The sequence below is a fragment of the Pygocentrus nattereri genome, chromosome 5 (assembly GCF_015220715.1).
Source record: "Pygocentrus nattereri isolate fPygNat1 chromosome 5, fPygNat1.pri, whole genome shotgun sequence".
NCBI lineage: Eukaryota > Metazoa > Chordata > Actinopteri > Characiformes > Serrasalmidae > Pygocentrus > Pygocentrus nattereri.
In genome coordinates, this window is record NC_051215.1 from 9,730,015 (window position 1) to 9,750,584 (window position 20,570).

Sequence of the window (20,570 nt, forward strand, 5' to 3'; positions counted from 1 at the left end):
TAGTGCCATGAAAATAGTGCCAGCTGATGAAAGTTACATCCATGCTCCTTTAAAGCAAGAAATCCATGTTCAATTAACACTGTGTATGCTTGTACAATGCCTTTCATACCCAATAGTGTCCTCTAGTGCATTCATCCTCTTGTTTTCTCGCTCAGCTTTGTTCCCGTGTGCTTACGAAACACATTTGGCATGCTTATTTAACATAAACAGTAATGTAGCAGTGCCAAAACTCCAGCCAGCAAGAGATAGAGAACAGCACTTGGCATAGCGACGCTTAAATGTGTTTAAAATAGTTTACATGGTAAAATAACAGCTAAAACCTTATTCTGGTTGGCTAATGAAGTGATATATTGCTCCAAACACTGAAAAGCATGGAAAAAGAACGCAGTGGTGTGAATAGGGGCTAACAATATTTGCTTAACACATGGAAGCTTCCTTTTTCATTCTCTGCCTGTTTGGCCAAAATTGCTGTCAGCATAATGGTTATTGTTTATCTGTTCATAGTCATACACTATGGCTAAGACTGCATAAACACATCAAAATTAGGTTCTATCCTCACATATGTATTTCTCATTCTACTTTAAGGCGATCAATCAATGTACAGCCCTTTCCTTTCCTCGACAAGTTCATTTCCAGCATTAGGATCACCAGCATTATTACCCAGAATGGCTGAGATAGTCGCTTATGGACTTTTTAAGTGCACAGCTAAATCACTGCAAGCCCTCTGCACATTTCTTACTTAATGAACAATAAAGAAGAGGCCCAGCAATCAACAGAGGTTTATTTCTCTCAGCAGAAATATGTGTGCACCAGAACAGGCTCTAATCCTGTCAAATACTAGCAACCACAGCCAATTTTAAGAGGTCAACAGGGTCCTCCATATAGGCCAAAGGTGACACCTACCTTGACTATTCGCAGGCTGCACGAGTTCTCGCTATGTGGCTGGATAATACACTATTACTGACATTGTTCTCTCCATCTTCTCTGTTGCTAAGGATAAAAGATGTGCTCCTATATGTGCCTTACTGTACCTTGGCAGTAACTTCCATGGCTCAACACTGTGGCTATAACAACTTACTGGCCTCCTTCCACAGAATAGATATGAAAGCTTGTAAAGGCTGCACTACTACATATGATGTTCTTCAAAAATGAGACATCTATGGCGAGAAAAGACACCGGCAACATTTTTCATGACACCTACATAGGCCTTTATCACCTTGACAACTGCCACAAACCCACACAAGCCTTAGTGTTGGCTACACCTCCAGGTAGATAACTTGGACCCAGTCAGTGTGGAAGTAGCTTAATTTATGGCACACTTTACAGTAAATACGAAAAAATACACAAACCACTGGCCACAACAGTAAAATCTTGTGTTTCAGGCTGTAACGTCAAATGGTGTGTAATGGATGTTACTCATATTATTTCCTGTGTAGCAGCTTTCCAAAGCAAGTAGAGCTGCTAGTAGTACTAGAAATCCCACTGAGAGGTTCTCTGTCTTTGGCAACCAATGCAGCTTTAGCACATCTTTACACTTCCAGATGAAGATGAAGTTGCCAAGCACTATTACACCAACTGCATACGCATAGCATGTAAACTGGGGTTGTATGTTGAGGTGTGGTCTGATATTTGTAGAACTTATACTTCGTAGACAGACATGAGTTTGACGTGAGCTCCTCTAAGCTAATGCTGTTAGCACTAATGCTAGACACCCCAAAACAAGCGTGTTTACTCATAGTTTCACTCCTGACACAGAAAATTGAAGCTTTGTTTGATGCTACACAAGATTATGTGTTAACATAGGCATTTTGCGAGTGAGTATGTAATGCATGACTTTAAAGCCAAAAAGGTAAGCAAGGTAGTGACATATACAGACCAAAAGACCTTATTAGTTATGGTTATTACAGGCGATTCCAGCTGTCACTTAAAGTAATTGTATGTAGGGCTTGGGGATTTGGAAACTGCATACAAAGTGTGGAAGGACACTTTTATAACATTGGTTGTGCTTCAGACCCCCACAAGAGAATGAATCTGGCTTTTGTGGGCATGTTGAAAGACTATTCAAAGAAAATTTGAGGATGTGAGTGAATTATCTACTGTTATTGTCATAACTTCATCAGTGTTGAATGTTGATTTTGCATTTGAGACCTAAACATCGAATCGAACCATCTTTTCTTGTTTCCGGTGTGTGTCATGTTAATACTTAAAGACGTATGACATGGTCCAACGAACTCCCTCCAAATCCATTCCGGTACCTCTGACTTTCATATGATTATTTCAGGCTTTACACGATGACTCTCAGCAAAAGAAACACACCATATTTTAGTGTGTTCTTTTTTTTTCCATACTCAGTAATGAAAATGAACTAAAACTAGAACCATACATTCTGTTGGTTCATGCTTGGGTCAGTTCTTGTTTTTCAATGTGTAGTGGGAAAATACCTTTATGAAGTGATTGCTTCTTTATTAAACCCTGCAAATGAGAGTATGGCTAGTGCAAGTTTTTGATTACATGACGAGAATGAACCAATTTGTGAAGTTATTCCAATATCCTGGTGCACCAGTGCAGTGCTGACTTTGTCATCAACCCACCAGTAAGCTCTCTGCTGTTGTGACGTAATGCTAATTTGTCCTATGAAGATTCCAGCTCAGCATGTCAGCAGCCAGAAAGGCTTTTGTCCAGTATAAAGGCACATAGATATCATACATCCCTTTGTCATTAAGAATGATGCCATTACGTAACCTTATGTTAGAAAAAATGCAACGACACACTGTAAAATGTGACAGTTGAAATAAGTCCTACATCAATTTGATATCAAATTCGACCAAAGTACCCTTTATAACCATCATCAGATTAGGAATTAGATTGTATACATGCTTGTGAAAGTTTATGTCAGTTGTCATATAGGGCCATAATCTCTTTTTGGATCAGCTCTTCTGTCTTGAGCAAGTCCAATTTTGTTGTGCATTCATATGCAGGTCTTAAGTAGGTTTTGTGTAGATTTATGACCACCATTCTTATGTAAAGTGTAACTGAGAAACCTTTATTGGTAAGAATAAATATGGAATACGTGTCCAGCACACTACTTCATGTTACTTTAGCTGCCTCTGAAACTCCCTTATCGTTCAACTGATGTAAATTAAGATTATACAAACAAAACAACTTCAGAGCAATACACAGAACATCTTGCTGTCCTGTGAACAAGATAACCCCTCCAGATTCAGCAGCTGGCGCGTCATCGTGCAGAACCACAAAGTTAATCTCTTTAATCCAGTCAACCGGCCGTTCCACTTGATGAAAAGAGACAGGAAGCAAAGCCTCCCCAAAAACAAGCAGAATCTGACAACAGTAGATGGAAAGGCTTGGGAAAGGAAGTGTGAGGAGATCAAAGGCTTATGCAGGTATGGTAATGGTAAGAGAAAATATATGCAAAGTGTGTTTGTCAAACATGTTTTTGCAATATGAATTAAAGAAAAACATGAATAAATGAGTAGATTAAAATAGCGACAGATGTGTCCAGTTGTATTGCATGACATCGTCAAGCCATCAACATCCCACTGTGCCCTGTGGCACACATAAAAATGCTGAACAGGTCTACAGACCTCAGCTTTGAATCTAGATGGCAAAGGGAAGAGATCTAAGTGACTTTGAAAGGGGGTTCATGCATGGAGCATTGATGACAGGAGCTTCAGTCACAAAGGCAGCGCAGCTAGCTAGCGTTTCAATAGGAACAGTGACTAAAGTGGCATTTACATCTATGGGAAAGAAATCAGTAGACAGCACTGGAATTGTGGTTAAAAAAGCACATTTTGACTGAAGTTCAATTTTCGCTTCTTTTTGGATTTGCTCCTGAAAGTGTCTCCTCTGGTGAGTTTTCTGTCCAGTAGCTTTGGTCAGCAGCTTAGGTTATGCTCTGACACCCTTTGCTTCACAGAGACAGTGAAGCTCAGCCTCGCTTCCATAGCCGTTTCTCTGGCAGGAACTTAGACAGTGAGATGGGGACTTCAGTGAGAGGGTCAGGGCATACCAAGTCATAACACATGTATTAATGTGAAATGTAAGGAAAAACAAACTGTTCCTTACATGAAAAAGAATGTCACCACCATCATCAAAACACCAACTGAGGATACGTCTCTTGGAAGCATTGGATTCCATTCCTCCAGCACAGTTCCAGAGACTTGAAAATTCTGTGCTATGGTGCACTGAAGCTGTTTTCGCAGCTTGGGGTGGTCAAAGTAAGACACTTCATGTTGGTAAAGACAGATACAGCTCCTGTATATTGAACAGAGGTCTTAAACACATTTTGATGCTGGGAGCATATAATAGCATAGAGGAACAATACATTTTTCCCAAATATGTAAAAATAAAAGGAAAATTCCATAATTTTACCCCATATCCATCTTTTCACCTCTATTCCAAACTACTTGATTTTACACTGAATGCAAAAAAGCAAATGCTCAAACATTACAAGAGGTTGCAACAGTGTTTTAGTGTCAGCAGTCAGCCACAGTTTAAACAGGCACACTTTTATTTTTTACATGCTAAATTAACCACGTTTACTGCCGTGCTATTTAAAGCACGGTCGCTGCTGCTATAAAAAGTTAATTCGCGACACATACACCCAGGAGTTTCAAAAATCGGGCACACAAAAAAAAAGAGTGAAGTCAAGAAAGTTTAGCCAAGAGGAGTAAACATATAAATAAGTGAACAAACACTTAAATAAACAATAAATGTGCCTTCCTGTGGGAGGCCGAGGGGAGTTTGAGATATTACGGAGGGGGCTCAGAGATGTGTGTGAAACACTTGTTTGTGGGGGAAAATAAATTGTCTGTGGACTGTGCTTTACCTTGAACACTGCTAGAGGCTGCAAAGACAGTGGTCAGTGAGAGAGAGAGAAAGATACAGAAACCACTCCAAGCAGTCTTTCTCTGGGGCCTATGAACAGCCGTACTACTGTGTGTGCATGTATGTGTGTGTATATCTGCATCATGTCTCCAGCGGCTGGCCTCCCACACACACACCTACCTTTACCTACACATTATTTTCATAGAAGCTACTGAATAATACAAATCTGAATATTTTTATGAATATTTCAAGCGATCAGAATATGGCTAAAATCCCATTGAAATGTTTGAAATCACTTATCATAGGAATCATTTTTGTGCAATAATAACTTATATGACGTAGGTATACACTACTGTTGGAAGACAACCTTGTATCTCCAAAAAAAAATAGCAGAAGGGAAAAACCATCTTTACTTTCAATGTAAGTCAATGGGTCCAGACTTTTTTTCCCCCCAAGTCATTTTTAGTCCTTTCTTTTAGTCCATTTATCGTGACATTTCTACCCAATGTAAAACATGCATTTTCAATTAGGTCAAAAACTGAAAAATGACAAAAATGGAGATACAAGGTTTTCTTCTGACAGCAGCAATTAGCCCCCTTTTACCCTGTTCTTCAGTGGTCAAGACCCCCATGAACCCTCACAGAGCAGGTACAGTTTGGGTAGTGTTTGTGTTGGTCATCCTCTAGTCTCTCATCAGTGGTCACAGGATGCTGCCCGCAGGATTCTGTTGGCCAGATATTTTTGGTTGGTGGACTATTCTCAGTCCAGCAGTGACAGTGCAATGTTTTAAAACTCCAACAGCACGGCTATGTCTGATCCACTCAGACCAGCTCAACACACACAAACACACCGCCACTACATCAGTGCACTGCTGAGAATGATCCACCACCCAAATAGTACCTGCTGCTCTGTGAGGGTCCATGTTGGTCCTGACCACTGAAGAACAGGGTAAAAGGGGGCGAACAAAGTATCCGAGAAACAGATGGACTACAGTCTGTAACTGTAGAACTACAAAGTGCAGCTATAGAGTAAGAGGAGCTGATAAAATGAACAAAGAGCATAGAAACAAGGAATAATGTTATGCTTTATCGGTGTATGTATTAGACATATTTCACCAAAACATAAAATGCTTTATAAGCAAGAATATGGTCACTGTTTTCTAATATGAGGCATTTTGTATATTAATTTTATTAAAAAACCTAAAAAAAAAAGGTTTCCTACAAATGGTTTGAACCCCATAGATTATTAGCATCATATTAGAATAATTTTACATTATTTGAATCTGCAACATTTTAAAGTATTGAAAACCATTATTTCAAGCATTTGATCACTGATACTAAATCTTTACACCATAATATATTTTTAGCCCAATTCAGTTCCAATCTGAGGCTTTTTGTGTTGTTTTTATGATGCTGTGGCACTTTTTGGTTGATGATTAGCAGCAGTGAGACACATTTTCAGAAGCTACCAGATGAATCTAAATCTGGTTTAAACCAGGATTTAACAGTATTTCCATCACCAAGAGAAAGGAGCAGGCAATAACACTTTACTTGAGCCCTGCTAGATAACACTGACATCACCATATCACAGCAGATGTCATAGGCTGCCATGACAAATTTGGTGAAGTAATACAACAATGTACGGTTATTATTATTACTGGTAATCGTCTTAAAAGATGGCTTAATGGTTGATATCATGACAGCTAATGTCACATTTATTGCTCTGTACTTAATATGTAATGATAATGACCTGTAATGGTAACATGACACTGTTATATTGTTTACAGTGTAAAAAAAGCATTAAAAATCAAGAGCATGTGTCACTTTTACTCAGTGTTATAGTCAGCAAATATACCGTAATTGTGCATTAAACTATACAGAAGTATGGATCCGTATCATCCAATGCACAACATTAAAGTAATTGGATGGGGTAGGCGGCGCAAGAGAATGAGACACTCTTAATAATACTAGAAACCATTAGCATAAAGAACATCCAAAAGTGAACAATAAGCCTGCAGTTTATGGGGTTAAAGGGTCTCATTCTGAAGCCTGCTCTTCCACATCAGACAGAAATAATCCTCATAATGAAAATTCATCTACGACTCCACCTGTGACGTGTTTTTTTCCATCAACAGCCAATAAGGTTATTGTGGGATGGAAAGCTGGATATATTACAGCTAAAAATATAGTTACAGACAACTTGTTTTCTCTTCATATCAAAGGTAAACAGTAATATGTGCTCATAGGCCGGCTGCACTTTGTAGAGAGCCGCTGAAGCTTCATAGCATTACATTAAATCTCACCTGTCTAGCAACAACAGCGCGCACCACTGCAGCTCTGTGTGACCACACCACGTTGACTCTCTTTGCAAAGCCGGATTTATTCATATACACCTTTGGGCTAAAGGAGCTTCGTTTTAATGGATGTTTCACAAAGTTACTCAGCCTACTGTGCTGCTGTGCTCATGGGAGAACCCCAGCACAGGGAAGATGTGAAAGGCTTCAGGAATATGACATACACTTACTTTGCAAACGAATCTTATTTACTGATTGTTTTTTGTTTCTAGTTTCTTGCATTGTGTGTTAGGATGTACAGTGAGTGGAGATGCATGAAAAAACACTATACACAAAAGCTTCCGACATAGGGACTTCAAAAGACGTCCATAAGCGCATAAGCATTGAATAACATTTTAAAGCAATGTTTCAATGTTTATAAACAGGTGTATACAATAAAGCACACAGCCACATAGAGCTCAGTCATTTCAAACGCCATAATACATTTCGGTAACACTTTCTATGAATATCACATTTGTAAGCATCTATAAACACATTTATAACATGTTATAATGCATTCATAAGGAATTATAAACATTGTTATAAATCTTTATAAAAATGAATTACACTGCATTACACTATATAGCCATGTTTATTATACATTATGAATTGTTAATATAATGCCTTATAAGTAGTGTTAATAACATGTTATACTTTCAGTGACAAAGAAGTCAGTCACAGCTTGGAGAGCGTAAAGACAAATACAAGGTTTATTCACGCCCTTAGATTTCCATTGTTTTATTTGACCGTAAAGTGGAGTGAAGGCCTGGAGAGGAAGAGGCGAGATAGTAAAGGGCTGTCATTGTAATTTGTTCCCTCACTGGTTCTAACATCAAGCACCAGAACCCTTTACTCTGTAACATTGCACAAGAGTAATGCTAATTTCTGCTAGCATCCTATTGGATATGCAGTGTTAAGTTAGTACCAAGCTAACGGTGGTGTACACTAATTTTCCCACATTGGGTAAAACATTGATGGCAGCACAAGTTTAAAATCTGACATTTGAAGCCTGTAATGAGCTTTATTATGTATGTTTCACTGTTTCAGTAAATTCTTCAGTAAATACAGAAGCAAAAATTTGAAGCCTCACCCTTAACACTGGAGGAGGATTTAGTAGAGTATGCCTCACTTTACTTAGAGCAGCCAAATACAACTTATGAGGTCTTATAATTTGCTATGAACAGTATTTATAAAGCATTATGTTAACTGTTCTTAATGCATAATAAGCATGGCCATAACATAATGCATTTGTATAAACATTTATAGCTATATTTATTATGTCTTATGAATGTATTATAAGATCTTATGAATGTGTTTATAGACGCTTACAAATGTGACATTCACAGAAAGTTTTACCGAAATGTCTGCCTTGCTAGACGTGCTCTGGTTAACTGTATGTGTTATTACTGTGAAATGGATCTAGGAGGAACAACAGCTTAACCATGAAACTATAGACCTATAAACAGCCTATCCTCTGTTGCAACACTCACTACACAGTTCCTGTGTCTGGAAGCGACATCAGCACAAGAACGACGCATTGGGACCATAATGAAATGGGTATCCATGGCCGAGCAGCTGCACATACAGCCAAGAATCTGCTCAAGTGATGTAGAGCATGATTTCACTGGTGATAATTCATATATCCCTCTCTGGTGTAAAGTTTGGTAGAGGAGGGATAATCGTATGGAACTGTTTCAGGGTTTGGGCTTGGCCTTGTAGTTGTATTGAAGGGTCATCTTAATGATACACCATGCAAAGACATTTTAGACAATTATATGCTTCCAACTTTATGGCAGCAGTTTGGAAAAAGGACCTTTCTTGTTCCAGAATGACTGTGCCACTGTGCACGAGTTTGTTATGGAGGAAATGCAATGATCTGCACATCAGTGCCTGACCTCACAAATGCTCTTTTAACAGAATGGGCACAAATTTCTACAGATACAGTCCACAATCTCGTGGAAAACCTTCTCAAAAGAGTGGATGCTGTGAAACCCAGCTCTAAATTATGCCCATGGTTTTGGAATGGGTCGTCCAACAAGCTCATATAGGTGTGATTTTCAAAATAAATTGTACGTTATATTGAGGTTCTTTAAACTTTCAGAAGGTTCATCACATTCACACATCTCATTCACATAACAGTTATTAAGAAATCACTCATTGGAAGGTCTTTAGGGAACCCAAAGTGGTTCTTCTATGCCATCACTCCAAAGAACCATTTTTTCACTTTGATTTTTAATAGCATAATCCCTGAAAGTGTGCAATCGACCTTACCTTTCTCTTGCTGTGCCTGTGCATCTCCGGGAGCGCTCTGAATCTTCTCCTCTCCGCCAGGCTCTCTCTCTGCACCACGGGAGAGAAAGACGGATTAACAAATTAAAGGATTAAAAAAATTCACCCCCCTATCCTAACACACTCTGTTCTCAAACTGTTTTATTCATAATTCAAACAAGCCAACAGCCTCGGCCTTCTTTATTACCCCATTGAAAGCCGGCCGCTCCAAATTGTATGGCCAGCAGGCAGCGAGATTACAGTTATCATTTTTAATAATGGCGCCTAGAGACAAATTTGAAGCCCGCTTGTGAATGGAAAGGGGATATCTGTGCCTCAGTTTGAATAATCTATCGAGGGCAAAGGCAAGCAGTGAGGGTGTGCCTGTAGCTATGGATGCTATTTATCAGGCAAATCAAACACATCTGGTATGTATCTATTGGTAAGGTTTTAGATGAGAAATGTAACAGGTCCAGCATATCCATTACTGTGTAAAAGTTAGAGACCACCCTTGGTTTATTTCATTTCTAGCCAAATCAGCCATTAAGCACAAGTTTTTTATTCATTTACCTGAGGAGATAAAAGGTAACACACTTACACATGGAAGAGAAATTGAAAAGAAAACATGCAAAAAACAACAGTTTCTAAACTCTAAGTGCAAAAATGATGTGGAGAAAAAAAAACATGCAAGACCTGCAAGATCAAAACTGTCAACATCAGATAAACTGTATTTAAAGTTTTCATCTGTGTGAGAGAGAGAGAGGAGAAAATCAAGCTCATTTCTTGCTTTAAATCTAAACATTTCCGCAGGTCTCTCTGTCAATCCTTCCACTGTGAGAGGACAACTCAACATTATGGGTCTAAAAGGATGTGTAGCTGTCAAGAAGCCATTACTGAGAAAAGGAAACAAACAAACAAAGAAGCTGCTAATGTTCTAAGAACAATGGACTGATCATCCCAGAGTCCAGACCCCAACATCAATGAACGTGCTTATGTTACAAGGACGGTGAGAAGGCTTAACTTTGGAGATGTGGAGAAACATTCCTGGAAATTTCTTTGGAAAACTGAAAGCAAAAGTCTACAAAAAGAATGGAAGCTGTAATAAAGGATGAATAACTTGTGCTTGTGCCATTTTAACTGGAAATGAAATAGGTAAATGGTGGTCTCTGACTTTTGTAAAGTACTGTACAGTCTCGTGGTCAGGCTTAGGAGGAAAAACACCATGCTTTAGTGTGAGAAAAGTGCTCACCAGCAGCATCCCCAGACTCTCCCTTCTTCTGTTCTGGCATCTCTTCCTCAGCTTTGTGCTCTCCTGGCGGGTTTACATCCTCCACTAAAACACACAGATTTGTCATATTTACACAGGGAATAATATGCCTTCATTTAGAGCAGTAGCTCATGATAAAATTACACAACTTGCTACTTCTTTGGTTAAGGCTAATAAAACTAGAAGTCAATAGCCACCCCCACATCTTATCTGTAAGATTATGTAAGATTTTGGCAAAGTATGACTTGCTGTCTATATGGGTATACACACACACATATATATATATATATACATATATATATATATATATATATATATATATATATATATATATACATATATATACATATATATATATATATATATATATATATATATATATATATATATATATATATATACATATATATATATATATATATATATATATATATATATATATATATATATGAACAAAACTTGGTGTAGCTGAACAGTGGTATAGAAAATGGTGTTTGAGATCATAAGTGCATCATAAGTAGCAGAAAATACAACAAACCTCTAAGACTGAACTTTGGAGGTCAGGGAAAAATCTTATTCTGAATTCTGCCTCCTTCACAGAATTCGCCCCCTTTTTGTATACAAGCATATCACGTAGGTATGTAGACACTAGACTTTATCTATCAATTTCTATTATTTACATCTGAATATAGCTTTCAAGATGAACAACTATTTCTAAAAAGAACTAGCAGAAATTACTCTGAATGCACTCTGTAGGGTCCATATTCCTGTGTGATGTACACTAATTTGAACTACACCTGTTGTCTAAAGTGGCTGCCTGCAGGGTCCAGCTACATGGTGAAGTTTTGTCCATTTTATAAAAGTAAGTCATACTGTCTGTGCAGCTTAAAAGAAAAGCTGGACGTAGAGAAGTTTCGGTGATGCATTTACGCAAAAGATTTGGTAACTACTGACTTCTAGAGTTTGTTAGCAACAGTAGACTCATAGCTCCAGTGCTAAATTACAGAAGCAAGCTTCAGGCATCAAACATATCTCGGCTGATTGATGCACCGACTGCCTACTTTGGCTGATTTCTTAGTCCTGTTACTTGCATATATTGCTCTAATATATTGACTTCCTTCAAAAATACATTTGTGGTTCTCTGTTTAATCTCTAGTCACAAGCTAATAGTGTTTCCATTCATTAACATTTCCATTGCTTAGAAATAAATCACACTTGACTACCCTTTAATTTCTCATTTCAAACAATAGACAGGTATTTTGTTAGCAGACAGAGTCCGTCAAGCATGCAAAGCCCACACCTGGTCTTTTCAATCTTTTCACTTCCTACTCTTTCCCATGCTCTATGGCACAACTGACGGCAAGAAGCTGGCATAACACACTCCCACACCGACCCCCAGAGAGCTTCTTGGAGGCCTTATTGATCCGAGAGCAGCCGGGTGAGAGAAAAAGGCTGAACAGGAGTCCTTTTGCTTTTTTTTTTTTTTTTTTTACCCTAATGTGAGCGAGTTGGGTGAGCGTCCTTGCATGACTGTTTGGCGTCACAGCAAACCGAGCATAACTTAAGCCCCGACTCGTCATGACCTGCCTCCTACTGGCAGATAGCTGCATGCTGGGAGTGCTTCTTAGTTGTGTGAGGATTAAAGCTCCCATTAAAAGAAGAATCATTCAGGGGAAGCTTAGCGTGTCTGATGCTACACTATTGGCTGGCTCTTGACACGCCGGCCCACCCATCCGACCCCAGCTTTCTTTCTTTCTCGTAGGGGAAATCTGTGCTTTCTCCACTGGCTCTGTGTGAAAGGTGTGTGCGAAAGACAGCTGGTCATTCCCTCAATGTGCTCTGCAGCGCTTTCAACAGACAGCCTAGAGGGGCACTCCATAATTTAGTATGTGACAGTGTAGCGCCAAGGCTTTGTGGAGAAATTTGGCCAACATTACTGAGCCACTTTATGACTTTAAGAGGCATACGCTAACATCTACCTGCTTTATTAGAAACTCATACTTTCTACTTATTACAATGTTTTCAGTTTATTAAGTATGCTTAATTTGGTCTTAGTCATTGGCCATTTTATCAGAAACACTCACCATACGCACTTTGCATCCAAACATTCGTAGACACCTGCTCATCCAACTGGAATTAAGAAGAAGTTGGACCCCTTTACCGCAGCTTCTACTATTCTGGGAAGGCTTTGCACTAGATTGTGTAATACTGCTGTGAAGATTTGATTGCATAAGCCATAAGAGCAGGTACTGATATTGGATTATTAGTTCTAGACCACATACACCATTTCAACCCATGCCAAAGATAATGGATGGTGCTCTATCACTCCAATTCCACTGCTCCATAGCTCAATGCTGGGAGGCTTTATACCCCTGTAGCTGAGGCTTAGCATCCTACTATCGGCAATGTTTTTATATGGAGATTAAACTGTTAGTGCATGCTTTTATTTACTGATTAGAAGAGGTGTCTGGATACTTTGTGACATATAATGTAGGTATACAGCCCATCTGTTGATGCATGATTTATCAGCTTCTTTCTACCCCATTCATCAATTAAAAAGGACCATCATAAGACCACTGTTGACCTGCAAAGTGTACCAACAAGGTAGATGTGTCTAATGAAGTGTTATACAAGCTTAGGTGTACACTTACAGAGAGTGACCCATCACAATGTGTCAACCATGCTCTACCCATCTCATCACTGGTCCGTTTCTAACCACAAGACTACTGTTGACCAAATTAAGTGGGAGGTAGGCCATTCTCAACACAGTAAAATTAGTGATGTGGCAGTATGTGTGGCACTTGTATAAATAATTAAGGCTTGCTGGATTTTGATAGGTTCACAATGGTCCACCACTTACAAATATCCACCCAACATATGGTTCTGTATTGACTGTTGATAAGGGCTAGAGGATGACTAACCAACAGATACAGTCTCTAACTGCACTCAACAGAATGGAGCTACAATGTAGGTGTTTCTAATAAAGCAGCCATGTGTTTTTGACTGGAGTTTTTGAAGGGCAAAAATCTGGCTTGAGATAAGCAACTGAATTATATTTATTATTGCCACCATATGCACCCTATCAAGTGGGATAATTTGAAAATGCTAGTTATCGTTTAGAGTGTATGAACATGGATAAACAAATGGATAAAGGGTAGTGGTATATTACTTGGAATACTTGGAATCTTGGTATACTAGCAAACAGTACTGTGAAAAATGATTTGATTGAGTATATGATTTCTTCTATGTTTGTATCTAAATTACTATTTCATTTAGTTAAAGGTTATCCAACACTGACTGACCTGGTGTGGAAATCAAACAATTGTTAAATCAACAAGTTAATCAAATTTAGATTTTTAATTGGATCATTTACATGAAACACACCCAGACTTGATTACTGTCAGTCCTGATATACACTATATTTCCAAGGGTATTCACTCAGCCATTGAAATCGTTGAATTCAGGTATTCCAATCACTTCCATGGCCATAGGTTTATAAAACCAAGCACATAGGCATGCAGACAAACATTAGTGAGCTCTAAGGAGCTCAGTGAATTCCAGTGTGGTACCGTGATAGGGTGCCACCTGTGCAACAAGTCCAGTTGTGAAATTTCCTATTAAATTTCACTATTAAATGTGGCCCCCAGAATAGCTCAAGAACAGCGTAGAGAGCTTCATGGAATGAGTTTCCATGGCCGAGCAGTTGCATCCAAGCCTTATATCACCAAGCGCAATGCAAAGCATCAAATTGTGTTGTAGTTGTGTAAAGTTGTGTAAAGCACCGCCACTGGACTCTAGAGCAGCGGAGATGTGTTCTCTGAGTGACGAATCACACTTCACCATCTGGTAATCCAGTGGATGACTCTGGGTTTGGTGGTTGCCAGGAGAACGGTACTTGTCTGACTTCTTTGTGCCAAGTGTAAAGTTTGGTGTAGTGTTCTTTTTCAGGAGTTGAGCCCCTTAGTTCCAGTGTAAGAAATTCTTAATGCTTCAGCACCAAGAGATTTTGCACAATTTCCTGCTCTCAACTTTTGTTGCTCTCAACAGTTTGAGGATGACCCCTTCCTGTTCCAACATGACTGCGCACCAGTGCACAAAGCAAGTCTATAAAGACATGGATGAGCGAGTTTGGTGTGGAAGAACTTGATTGGCCTGCACAGAGTCCTGACTTCAACCCGATAGAACACCTTTGGGATGAATTAGAGCGAAGGCTGCAAGCCAGGCTTTCACATTCAACATCAGTGTCTGACCTCACAAATGCGCTTCTGGAAGAATGGTCAAAAATTCCCATAAACACACTCCTAACCCTTGTGGAAAGCCTTCCCAGAAGGGTCGAAGTTGTTATAGCTGCAAAGGGTGGGTCGACATCATATTAAACCCTATGGATTAAGAATGGGATCTCACTGAATTTCATATGCACGTGAAGTCAGACGAGGGAATACTTTTGGCAATATAGTGTATGTCAGTCTGGGAAGATTTACAAAGCCATTTCTAAGGCTCTGGGAATCCAGCAAACCACAGTGAGGGCTATAATCTCCAAATGAAGAAGACTTGAAACAGAAGTGAATCTTCCTAGAGGTTGCCGACCTACCAAAATTCAGCAATGACATCCAAGAAGTCACAAAAGAACCCACAGGAACATCTAAGGAACTGCTTTTATGCTCTGCATTTATGATTTCACCATTTGCTAATCAAAAGGAACATTAAAGCTCATCTTTTTTTTTCCATTTCATATTTGCCAAAAACACATTGATGACTATCAGACCTACTGAAAATATATTCTATGGACTTATGAGTTGAAAATTTAACTTTTAGGAAGATTTTAGTCCTGTTACATCTGGTGTTAAGCTAACATAGAACACAAGAAGAACATATACCAGCAGTCAAATATGAAACATGGTGGTGGTAGTGTAATGATGTGGGGATGCTTGCTTTAGGGCCTAGATGCCATAATGATGAACCATGAATTCTGCTCAAACAGAAAATCCTGAAAGAAAATGTCTTGTCATCAGTCTGCAATCTAAAGCTCAACCACAACTGGGTTATGTAAAAAACACAGTAAATTAAATTAATTTAAATTAAATTAAACTAAATTAAAGCAATTCTGCAAAGAAGAGTGGACCAAAATCCTCCAAAAGGCTGAACTCCAACTGCGAAAGGCTGAACTCCAGTTTTAGAAGACATTTGGTTACAGTTGTTGCTGCTGTAAGTGCCTCAATTGGTTATTAAGTTTAGGGAACAATTCTGTCTTCATGTGGGTGAAAAATGAGTTGCAAAACCTTTTTCCTTCAACAAATGAAATGATCAGTTATAAACTGTGTTTTCTCAGCAAACTTGAAACCTTCTTCTTCTTTTGGCTGCTCCCTTTAGAGGTCGCCACAGCGGATCATCTGCCTCCATCTTGCCCTATCCATTGCCTCCTCTACTTTCACACCAACCATCTCCATGTCCACCTTCACTACATCCATTACTACTTCTCTGAGGTCTACCTCTTCTCCTTCTACCCGGCAGCTCCATCTCCAACATTCTTTGCCCAATGTATCCACTATTCCTCCTCAACACATGTCCAAACCATCTCAACCTGGCCTCTCTGGCTTTATTTCCAAACTGCTCCACCTTCACTGTCCCTCTGATCTGCTCATTTCTAATCTGCAAACTTAAAACCATTTTATCTAAAAAAAAAAAAAATCAAAAATAGAGGAAATCAGGAAAACATTATGCCACAGCCCTGCATTCTCCCATGCTGCTTCCATTTCAGAGATACACTATAAGGTTATGAGAGTAATGAAAAGTTTTGTACTCTAGCTTTTCTTTCTCATCACAGTGTTCAGCATAGGCAGTCCTCCTCTATGTTTCTACAAAGTTATTCTCCTCCCTATCTCAAAGTCACTGGCTGAGGAGTGATAAACTCCTCCAAGCTGACTTTGCAGTAATCACACATCATGAATTTTGTTTACGATGCTCCTACAAGGCCAAGACGCCCCACTTTACAATGGAAATCAGCATCTGCAGAGCTGGAAGAAGGCACGGATGAACAGAGACCAGCACAAGAGTGCGAAGAATAAATGTGGGTGTACTCGAAAACAGAGTTTGCAGGCTATTCATTCACTTGATGTTCCTACACTAGCTGATTGTTTAAAATACAGGAGGACAGGAGAGAAAGATGTTATATATTGTCTTTTATATATACAGGCAGTGTACTTGAATAGTTAACACAGTTTGATAGACCAGAGAACATAGAAGTGTTTAATAGAAGAGATAAAAATCAGCCACTTTATTAGAAACATCTGTCTTCTTGGTCCACCTTGCGGGTGTCCAGTTAATGCCCAATTTGTATAAGCCATCCTTTAGTCCTTCTAGGAATACCAGGGCATCTCATCTTTCTAATGAGCAATCTCTACATCTATAAACAAGCCACAGTCATAGCAGATTATGGATGAACAGACTGGTTCCACCTCTGCAAAGTGGTTAGACATAGCTCTGTACTGTCACCATATGTGTTCAACCTATGTGCAGAACACATAGTAAGAGAATCAGGAAGATGATAGCAGCCCATGGACAGATTTTAATAGGCCCGTGGCTTCAGTTTGTGTGTTATAAATGGCCCCACCAGCCAGTAGGTTGCAGTTCTTCCTTTCACCTGATGGTGCCAGTTCTGTAAAATTACAGTGTTTAGTTAGCTAAAGAGCCTTTTTCATCAAGAGCCACAGCAAAAGCATGTGTCTCATATTTCAAAAGCCTGTACTGAATTTAATATTAATATGAAACAAAGCCCAGACAGTAAATACAATAAATACAATAGAATAAATATTCAGGAGATGGTAGAGAAACAAAAGCGACTACAGCTACCCGAGTCTTACAGCACCAACTTCTTTTCAGTGAGAATTCAGTAGTTTAGTAAATATTAACCATTTAAGGTGGAACCTTGGTTGTTTACTAAAGTTATTTCTGAATGCAGCTGAGACATGTAATTACGTAAAGAATGTGATCTAAAAAAATTTAAAATGTATAGATTTTTGTTTAGTTTGTCTTACGAATTATATTTTTGAACAAATAAACACTTGAATTGAAATATACTCGGTACACTAGACATGTTTCATAATTACTCTTATTCTATTCTATGTGCTGATAGTTTGAAAAAAAATCTCTTGTGTATAATATTTTCTGGAATCCAATATAAAGCAATATCCACCCATGCAGTCACTCACACACTCACACCTAGGGGCAATGTAGCACGTCCAATTATAATGTAATATCTCTAGAATACTCTGACCTTAGACATTAGATTTGCTGATTCCTTAGGAGATGTTTGAAAAAAGCCTTAAGATGTATCTGTATGCCTTAACCTTTGTGGATGGACACAGCTAATGTTCTCTGTTTGTATTGTCTGTGGATGAAGCTGTACTGCCTTTGCTTTTATGTTATTTGTTTCATAGTGTTTTATGATTTTATTTACTTTATCTTATTGTTGTGAAGCACTTTGTAGCCTGATGTAGAAAAGTGCTATATAACTAAATGTTTATTTGAAATATTTTGGCCAACAGGCATTTGGATGTGGTATGATTCAGAGCTCTTTGAAAAAAACTTGGGACACCCCTGTGATGATGGTGGAAGTAACAATAATAACCTTTGATCTGAAAGACTTAAAGGCCTTTATAAAGAAAGTTAAAGAATAGAATGAAAACATGGGACTTCTGCTTAGTACAACCCCAATTCCAATGAAGTTGGGATGTTGTGTAAAACATAAATAAAAACAGAATACGATGATTTGCAAATCCTTTTCAACCTATATTCAATTGAATACACGACAAAGACAAGATATTTAATGTTCAAACTGATAAACTTAATTGTTTTTTGCAAATATTCACTCATTTTGAATTTGATGCCTGCAACACGTTCCAAAGAAGTCGGGACAGGGGCGTGTTTACCACTGTGTTACATCACCTTTCCTTTTAACAACACTCAATAATCGTTTGGGAACTGAGGACACTAATTGTTGAAGCTTTGTAGGTGGAATTCTTTCCCATTCTTGCTTGATGTACAACTTCAGTTGCTCAACAGTCCGGGGTCTCCGTTATTGTATTTTGCACACGTTTTCAATGGGAGACAGGTCTGGACTGCAGGCAGGCCAGTCTAGTACCCGCACTCTTTTACTACGAAGCCACGCTGTTGTAACACGTGCAGAATGTGGCTTGACATTGTCTTGCTGAAATAAGCAGGACGTCCCTGAAAAAGACGTTGCTTGGATGGCAGCATATGTTGCTCCAAAACCTGTATGTACCTTTCAGCATTAATGGTACCTTCACAGATGTGCAAGTTACCCATGCCATGAGCACTAACACACCCCCATACCATCAGAGATGCTGGCTTTTGAACTTTGCGCTGATAACAATCTGGACAGTCCTTTTCCTCTTTGGCCCGGAGGACACAACGTCCATGATTTCCAAAAACAATTTGAAAAAACAATACAGTGTATTCAATTGAATATAGGTTGAAAAGGATTTGCAAATCATCATATTCTGTTTTTATTTATGTTTTACACAATGTCCCAACTTCATTGGAATTGGGGTTGTAGAAAGTTTACCACTGATGGAGAAGACGTGAAAATGGTGGACAGCTTTTGCCTGCTTGGATTAGTTATTAACAATAAAGGATTCAACACTCAGGAAATGCGACACAGATTGGTTCTTGGCACAGCAAGCATGAAGGATCTTGAAAAGATCTTCGAAAGCAACGATTTGACTTAAATTATCCAGACTGCGGGTCTTTATGGATGTGAGAGCTGGACAAGAAAAAAGCAGGATGGGAGACATACGGAGGCTACAAGATCAGAGGAATCATGAACTAGTCATTCAGAAAACTAAAGACCCAAACAGAAGACATGATTTTCTGGAGAAAGCGTATCTGTACAATCACCAGGTGTCGGAATCGATTTCATGGCACTTAATAATAAATAACAGCCATTCATCAATGGCCAGTCCATCAAAAGGCAGATTTTCTCTTGTCCTTTACATTCTTTTTTTTTGCCAAATGTGGTCATCTGAGTGTGTCCATGTGACTATGGTCAGCAACAGCTGTATGTACAGCCAGAGCTCCGATCTGGTCCAGCTTGGGGTGAACCGACCATTCCTGAGCCGAGTTTATAGCTCGATTCACTTCAGTTAGAGACACAAGATTTCAAATTCATTCAAAATGCCACTAAATGCTCTGATTGTAACTTTTCCCTGCTTAACATCTCATGAATTGCAAATGATGGGGCGAATGCAGACGAAAGAGTTGACCTGTTGCTAAGGCCCATGCGGCCCACAAGTTCTTTTTTGGGGAAAGATGGAGCAGCTGTTTGAGTCTAATGCTTTTAATCGTTTTGGGTTTAGGCTCTCTCTCCAGCTTGCACACATGCTTTCATTCTTTCAGAAATGGGAAGAGAAGGGCAGGATTCATCCGACTGCTTCCAGCCAACACCTGTGCCTGCCGCAGAGTGGTTTACACGGCTGCTGCCAAAACCATCCATTTTGTCCCCACATGCACACACGCATTCACACATGTGGCCATACGTGCGAAGTAAGATGCAGGTGGGCTGGGGGACGCTGTGAGGATTGATTGGGTGTTGTTTTCAGAGATGGGGATGGTCTGGCCTCCCACCAGTCACATCCATCATTTACTTACACATGCTGGACTTAGCGCTCAGCTCAATCACAGACCACAGCACAAAGCCATAGTACAATCTTTGTACATACACAGATAATCCTACAACCCCGGTGCCTGAACAGTAGAGCAAGAGGAGGCAATTTTTTTTTAATTAAAATGAAAAAAAAACCTGACTTTCATTTTCAGAGATAGCGCTAAAGGAGGGACTCT

At 39.1% G+C, this 20,570-nt stretch overlaps 1 protein-coding gene across 1 annotated transcript in view; it reads right to left on the minus strand.

Moving 5' to 3' along the window:
- Positions 1–20,570, minus strand: part of macrod2 (mono-ADP ribosylhydrolase 2) — a 1,076,631-nt gene that overhangs the window by 40,066 nt on the left and 1,015,995 nt on the right. The window contains exons 14-15 of the mRNA XM_037538560.1: positions 10,695–10,778; positions 9,449–9,517 (exon numbers count right to left, since the gene is read on the minus strand). Of these exons, the coding sequence (XP_037394457.1) occupies positions 9,449–9,517; positions 10,695–10,778 (153 nt within the window). The remainder of the gene's footprint in view (positions 1–9,448; positions 9,518–10,694; positions 10,779–20,570) is intronic.